Source organism: Crinia signifera, chromosome 6, assembly GCF_055691185.1.
Source record: "Crinia signifera chromosome 6, ASM5569118v1, whole genome shotgun sequence".
NCBI classification, from domain to species: Eukaryota; Metazoa; Chordata; class Amphibia; order Anura; family Myobatrachidae; genus Crinia; species Crinia signifera.
Window position 1 is genome coordinate 165,560,985 of NC_139222.1, and position 8,108 is coordinate 165,569,092.

Consider the following 8,108-nt stretch of genomic DNA (forward strand, 5'->3'; position numbering starts at 1 on the left):
TGCGCGTTCCCGCAAAATCGCCGGGAAAGCCGCTCATCTGCTGGTTATACCAGCAGATGAGCGGCTTTGAGGACGGCTTTGCATAGCGCTCCCCCCTTCTGTCGGCGCCGGGCAGGGGGAAAGCCGCTCAGTGTGTATGGACCTTTACTTTGCTTATATCTCCCCCACACAAGTAAAATAAGGGTATAATCTAGCTTCAGACTAGTTTGTGCTGGCACATAATCTGATTTATACCCAAAATGCCACATCCATGTCTCCTGATTTTATAGGAGGCACATATTATCATTAGAAATTCCTGGACTGGGCATTTAGAATCTCTGCAGAGAACATAAATGTACAATCTCCTCCGTGGTTTAACCTGCACTAGTGAAAGGATATGTCTGTGTCATAGGAAATTTACCTACCCACCTTTACACCAAGGGTTAAACAGCAACATGAATTCCCCCAAGTCCTTTACTAAAGCATTGGGGATTTTTATTGCTAGTGAATAGCATCCAATGATGGCGTTGGCTGGTGAAGTGATTGATACTTTCCACAATCCCTGGACGTTGTCAACAACCCTGGCACTCCATGTTTTCCTGTCACCAAGGCTGGATATTGGAAAACAGTTCTTTGATCCATTTCCTTTTAGAGGATTGGGACCTGGTAAGAAAATCCATCCATGAAAGGTCACATAAAAATACCTTATCAAATAAAATGGTTGAGGTATCAAGCAGTGAAAAGAGTGGAGAAGTGGACCAGTAGAGAAGTTGTCCATAGCAACTAGTCCACTCCTATGCTACTGCAAAGCTTATTGGTTGCTATGGGCAACTGACATTCCTTAACTCTTTTCACTGCTTGATAGTTCTACCCCAAGTAATTTGAAGACCAGAGTGATATTGTTATCTCACCTGTCTTAGTGATAAGCGTCAGATTGCATAGATCCTCCTGACTTAGAGTCTGGTCCCGTAGTTTCAGCGTGATAGTGAATTCCTGCCCCCGTCTCAGGAAGAGCCGGGCATCTTGGCTTAAGTTGATGGTCCGATGCTCTGTGTTGTTTATTGGCACTTGAAGATCATATTTTACAATATCCTGATCTAGTAATTAAAATAACAACATTGTGTGAAAAGATCCTGTGTACTAACGCTGCAGTGCAGTATCACATTGTGGGGTGGCCAGTACAAATTATGTCCCCACATCGCATTATGATGACATACTGTACAAGGCCAGATTTACACTGCTTTCACATCGCAAACATGGCTCTGACCTGGTATTTGAAACCGTTTCTGAAATGGGTCTGAGCAAGCTTAACCCCTTGCACATTGCATGGTGGACCCGGTTTATTACCGGGTTATTACTGGGTTGGTGCCTTTCACATTGAGAGATAGATTTATTAAGCTCGGTGAAGTGATTGAGGGGGAGATTCCCTAAGAATCTCCGCCCCCCTTCGCCTCTCTTCGCATTTATAATTATGGCATATGTTCTAACATATGCGATAATTATAGCAAAGGACAGCTCTTGCGTTAAGAGCTGTCCTTTGCGGTGAGAGTCGCCGGGTCCCAGCAGGTCCCGGCGGCTCCCCCCTCACTCACACACCTGGCGCTGCTGCTGCTGCGCCGGGCTCTCCTCCTCCCTGCACCCGGAAGAGGATCAGTGCAGGGAGGAGGTCACAGGTCCGGGCAGCACAGCTCTGTGCTGCCCGGACACAGGTGAGGGGGCGATGCGGGGTGGCCGGGGTCCGTGCGGGGCGTCGGGGGGTCGTTGCGGGACAGCGGTGGGATGCAGTAGAAGCCCATTGGCATCTATGGGGCATCGCCAGCGGTAACCCGGCGGGGGATGCTTACAGCATCCCAAAATGCGGTAAAAACCCAGATAATGGGGTTTTTACCGCATTTTTAGCTTAGAGAATCTCCCCCAAAGTGTCTGGTTTTATCACCGGCCAATCAGTTCCTACCTGTCATTTTTCAAACCAAGCCTGTAACTGCACAGGTAGGAGCTGATTGGCCGGTGATAAAAAACAGATACTTTATCACTTCACCGAGCTTAATAAATGCCCCTGAACCCGGTTCACCCATAGAAAACAGTGTAATGTTATTTGTAATGGACTTTTATGGCTTACATATTTGTGTTATAGCTAAAAATAAACCTGTTTGTTGATGTTTATGCACTGGACCAATTACAAATGTTTCTATATATTAGAGAAACCTTTACAGTGAGAGTGAGTTGCCTGGCAATGTCTGCCTCCCCTCTTAACTCCCTCCCCTCCTCATCAGTCCATGTTGCCATAACTGCATGCTCTTTAGTGTAGAAATATGCCATCAATGCTTCTTCACTACTTCCAATGCTAGTTTCCTTGTTTCCTGATTCAGTAATCAGGCAGGGAGACAGCCTATCACCTTCTGTCATGTGTTCAAAATACCGGGTCTGAGTCTTTCACACTGCAAAATTAAATGCCTTTGAACAGGATAGGATCCTTCTTTTTAAACGGGTTCAAATACAGTTTTTTTTACCTGGTATTTTGACTATGGAGCTTTCACACTGTACCTAGAAGTTAGAACCAGGTTGACATGCTTAAAAATCTGCAATATACTAAGGGGTATGAGTGCACCTTGGAGATATACATTACCAGCCAACCAACTCCTGACTGTCATTTTTCTAACACAACCTGTAACATGGCATTTAGGAGCTGATTTACTGGTACTTTATATCTCTCCGCTTTATAACTCTCCAATGCTTAGTACATTTCACCCATATTCTCCCCAGTTCATATTATAGATCAATACAGTGCTCCCTGTTATTGTTATGCTATACTATATTGCCTCTACTTCATATTGTGCCACATTACAGTGCCTACAGATCAAGCTGTGTAACATCATAGTGCCCTTTGATTCATATTATGCCACATTGTAATGAGTAGGGCAAATTATACAATTTAATGTATTTTTACTATTATTGGGATTTGTAAAACATATGATAACCAAGAACCATAAAAATATCTTGATAGGGATTTTACACAATGACCCTCTAGTAATACATCATATAAATAACAGCAACATTCAGAGGGCTGTTCATTTCCTAAATGTGGCTATATTATATCCAGGAAACACAGGTCCTGATTCTGAGTCGCACTCAAAAAGACATGCAGCAGTGTCTGTAATGCATGCCTGCAAATCGGTGTGGATCATGGGGTCAACAGTAATTAAATTGACAGTAGTCCATGTGATTAATAAAATATGAAAAAGTCCAAAGAATATAAACAAAAGAAATATAACAAAAAAAAACTTAAAAGTGCATCCCAACCTTTCCATGCTGACAATTTTCTTGTGTCTGCATTTTGTCTATGTCGACCTTGTGCTTGTCACCCATATGGTAACTTCATATTGACTGTCGACCTATTATCTGGATCCCCTTGTGAATTTATGCAGATTACACTACAGACTCCTTCCCTTGTGTACATCTAGTAAGCAGAATGTGCAAGGTCTGAGATGCTTTCATCTAGCACCTTATACACCACCAATTCTGATTGGATACAGCAGCTGTTTATATATTTCAGAGATGGTGAGGTCATGGGTTTGTTTCCCACCATGGCCCTAACTGTGCAGAGTTTGTATATTCTCCCTGTATTTGCCTGGGTTTCCTCCGGGTACACCGGCTTCCTCCCACAATCCAAAATTATACAGGTAGGCTAATTAGCTCCCAACAAATTAACCCTAGAATGTCTGTGTGTGCATGTGGTAGGGAATATAGATTGTAAGCTCCACTGCGGCAGGGACTGATGTGAATGTTCAAATAAAGCGCTGCGGAATATGTGTGCACTATATAAGATACTGAGAATATAAGATATAACAATATAAGATATAAGAAACTGTTAATAAAAAATAAATAATCTGGTTATTATGTATATATTAATGCAGTTTATCCTGTTGCAGCAATCTTCAAAATAAATTATTTCACACAATCATTAAATAAATGTGTCTAAAGTGAATATGATATAATACTATTATTATATAACATGATGTAACACTTATTTTCCAAGGACGTTAAACCCTCCAGAAACATTTCTCAAATTCCCTTGTTGGAATAATTATACCCTCTCTGCCCGTCCGTTGTTCTCCCGGTCTCCAATGAAGCTACATTGTTACCCTATAGAACAGGAGGGGCCCCATCTCTCTCCCGCCATTTGCATACACTGCCTCATGTAGCAGAGATGCTGTCAGTAGAGAACAGAAGAAGTCTGCAGTATATACTGTAGCTAGTACAGTAGTTCATGCAATTTAAAGTTGTTAAACGGCCACATGGTCGTTTATTACCTCAGATAAAGAAATATTTATATTACCTTAATGAAAAAATTCAGAAACAAATAATTACATTTTCATTACGAAGACATTAGTAGTATTAATACCTCTTTACTATCATTACAACAGCTCATGGTATTACATTCCAAAGCTCTAGCATGTTAAAAAATATTAGTCCTGATGGTAAGATGAAAGTAAATTACGTGTAAAATGCTTGAAAGAAGTGAGCAAAAAATGAGTGTATTGACCCATAAGCAGTTGTACACATCTCACCATGCTTTTAGTCAGTATCATTGGTCTATACTTGCCCATGACCTATACTAGGGGCCAACAATAATACTTTCAAAAAGGTTCAGATCTGCATAGCATATCAGCCTCACTATGAGCAAGCCTATATTATCATACCAATGTCTGCCTCATTCACATCTACACTCTTACCTTGCTTCATCTTTCCTATGGAAGGCAGGACCCAGCACTTGTCATTCAGCAGCTGATTGCCCGCGCACTGACAGTTGCTTAATGTTTCTGAATGTACTTATCTGTCTACGCACACTGTGTTATCTATCACTGCAACACCTTCCTATGTGATATAGCAGGGAGCCATGGGTGGAGTGTGTGTTCAGTAGTCTGCACACTGGGAATTCCCTGTTTTCAAATTCTGGGTTCTTTGAAAATATGAGCATCAGTTTTTTACGTCTGTTGGTGTCCTCTATCTTTGAAAATGTTCAGTCCATACCAACAAAATTATCCCCTTAAAATAAAGTACATACACACACACACACACACACACACACACACACACACACACAGTATACAGATGTATATAAATATATATATCTATATATACACAAACGCACATGCACACACATATATATATATATATATATATATATATATATATATAGAGTAGATGGATGACCCGGCACTGTGTAAGATGGAAAATACTTGATCCGGTGCCCCCACTTCCAAGCAAGGATAGATAGATCACGGCAATAGAGTGGCACTCTGGATACTTTCTTTATAGAAATGAATCCTGACGAAATTTCTATAAAGAAATGAAACGTTGAAACTGACTACAGTGTCTGCCGTTTATTTGAGAGAAAGTATCCAGAGTGCCACTCTATTGTCGTGATCTATATATATATATATATATACATGACTGGTAAATGGCATTGATTAACTCACTGGCCAGTATTCAATGAGAAAAATTTGCCTTGTTTTATGGCGAGTTTGTGCTATTTTCACATTGGAAGGAGCATTTTGCTCTCCAAAAGTGAACCACCTTATTCAATGTGATATTTTTGCCGTCTTTTTAAGTGATTTTCGCCGTGTCTCTCCGTGTAGCAATTCTCCATCTTTTCATGGAGAACTGGAATGTGAACTTTAAAACTATTAAATTTTTTTTAAATTTTGGTGTAAAAAAATCAGGATTTTTTTTCTGTAAAGGGGCATGTTATTTTTATTCATGTGCTTATAGCACATGAATATATATTTAATTAAAAAAATATATTTTTTTAAATTTTTTTTTTTTTTTACACAGAGCAGCCAGCAGGGGGCCGGAGCTCTCGAGCTGCTCATTAGATATTCATATATTCACTGCATCCGATCATTACATATGCACGATCGGGTGCAGTGAATACTGGGTCCCCCGCTGGCTATAGGGGGGGGGCAGCTTGTGCTGCCTGGGTCCCGGGGAGCCCACCTCCCCTCCACATATGTTCTGGGGCAGCCAGGGAGACTTTAATCTCCCTGGCTGCCACCAGCTCCCTGCCACGGATGCTCGTCTGCTGCAGGGGTTAAGACTCGACGCGAGTGGCGGCGAGTCTTAACCACATTGAATAGTGGGAGCAGGAGTGGCAGCGAGCCCTCCGGAACAGGGCGAGTGCATGGCGAGAGAAAAAATCTCTCGCCATGCACGGAGAATTATTCTCGTTGAATACTGGCCACTGTTACAATGGCACCTGTCTGTGGTAGGATGTAGTAGGCAGCAAGTGAACAGTAAGTTCTTGACGGGTGCCGGACGGGGTCCCAACACTTGGGATCCAGACAGGCATTCTCCCAACTGTCAAAACACAGATAGCCGGGTTCCCGACGGCCACCCACTATTTTCCCTCGTGGGGGTCCTCGACCATGGCCGCAAGGGGCTTAGTTGCGCTCACCATGCTGTCTGGGTCCAGCCAGTTGGGATCCCGACGTCGGGATAATGACTGTCAGGATCCCGACTGTCGGACCCCTATACCACACGTATTCTTGACATTGATGGACAAAAGGGCAAACATAATCAGATCATCTTTGAAAAGTTCCAAATTATGATGGCTAGACAACTGGGTGAGAGCATCTCCAAAATGCAGGCCTACAGTAGTTTGATGTTCCTGGCATGCAGTGGTTAAAACCTGCAAAAAGCAATGTGCGTGGGTAGCAAAGGCTAGTCCACCTTATCCCATCACACAGAAAGCTAATTTTGCACAAATATCCGAAAAAGTTATTGCTAGCTATGATAGGAAGAAAGAGCACGCAGTGCATCACAGCTTTCCGAATATGGTGCTGCGGAACCACAGACCTGTCAGAGTGTCCATGCTGACTCCTGTCCACTTAGAACGGGCACTTGAGTATCTGAACTGGACCACACAGCAATTGAAGAAGGTGGTCTGGTCTGATGAATCACATTTTCGTTTGCAAGCAATGTTCTGCTGAAAATATTGGGTCCTGGCATTCATGTAGATGTTACTTTGGCACAAACCACCTACCTAAACATTGTTAAAGAACAAATTTCCCAGATCTCAATCTGATTGAGTATCTGTGGGATGTACTGGGAAAAACAAATCCGAACATTGAATGCCCTACCTGGCAATTTACAGGACTTAAAGGATCTGTTGGTTACATCTTGGTGCCAGATATGAAACAATACCTTCAGAGGCCTTGTGGGGTCCATGTCTCAAAAGTTCAGAGCTGTTTTGGCTGCACAAGGGACACCTACACAATATTTAGCATGTTGTTTCAATGCTATGGGTCTGTAACAATAGCTCCCGCAATAGTACTATTAGAAAACAATACTTGGATGGACTAAATAGGGTGTATGGACTCTTCTAAAGTATCATATGTAAGAAGAATCATTGGGGGTTTCTGTTCCTTTACAGAGAGTTCAGATACGTTCGTTACTTCAGGGGAAGTATGCAATAGAAGTTCTATAAAAAACCTCCTTATAGTTTAGATTACCATCTGCAACCTTATTTTCCTCCAGGTATTCCAGAGTGGTTGTATCCTATTCTGTCTGATCATTCTTCTTCAATAGCCATACTACATCTACATGGTAGGACAACCAGGGCTGCCAAGAGGGGGGGGGGGGGGAGTACTAATTACCCGGGCCCAGGCTTGCTGGAAGGGCCCAGCAGGGGCCCTGGTCCGACCCCCCCTTCCCCCTCAGTCCCTCCAGGGCCAGGGCAGCAGCAGCACATACCTCTACAGCATGTGATGTGCTGACAGCAGGCTCAGCATCAGCATTTCACTGGCAGGGTGAGAGCTCATGCTGAGCCTACTGTCAGCACAGCATATGCTGTAGGTGTGCTGCTGTTGCTGCTGAGTGGAAATAACACCCTCCCTCAACTTTAGAGTGTTTTTTCAACCCCCTCTAAACATTTTGGGGGAGTGGCCTAATCGTGGCAGGTGGCCACGCCTCCTGTGATTAGGTCACGCCCCCCAAATTTTACCAGGGCCCGGCATACCTTTCGGCTGCTCTGAGGACAGGAATAACTCTTTGTAGTAAAAAGGCCTGTATGCTGGCCAAATGTATGCTATTGACTTCGACAGCTGCAGGGTGGTGATGCCCTATTCCCA

At 43.0% G+C, this 8,108-nt stretch overlaps 1 protein-coding gene across 3 annotated transcripts in view; it reads right to left on the minus strand.

Annotated features, from left to right (window-relative positions):
- Nucleotides 1-4,845, minus strand: part of LOC146008535 (protein 4.2-like) — a 50,249-nt gene extending 45,404 nt beyond the window's left edge. For all 3 annotated transcript variants that reach the window (XR_014444527.1, XM_083147927.1, XM_083147928.1), the window contains exons 1-3: nt 4,713-4,845; nt 891-1,076; nt 409-642 (exon numbers count right to left, since the gene is read on the minus strand). Coding sequence is in view for 2 of the 3 variants with exons in the window: in XM_083147927.1 (XP_083004053.1) it covers nt 409-642; nt 891-1,076; nt 4,713-4,722 (430 nt within the window). In the remaining variant the exon portion in view is untranslated. The remainder of the gene's footprint in view (nt 1-408; nt 643-890; nt 1,077-4,712) is intronic.
- Nucleotides 4,846-8,108: the final 3,263 nt, after the last annotated feature.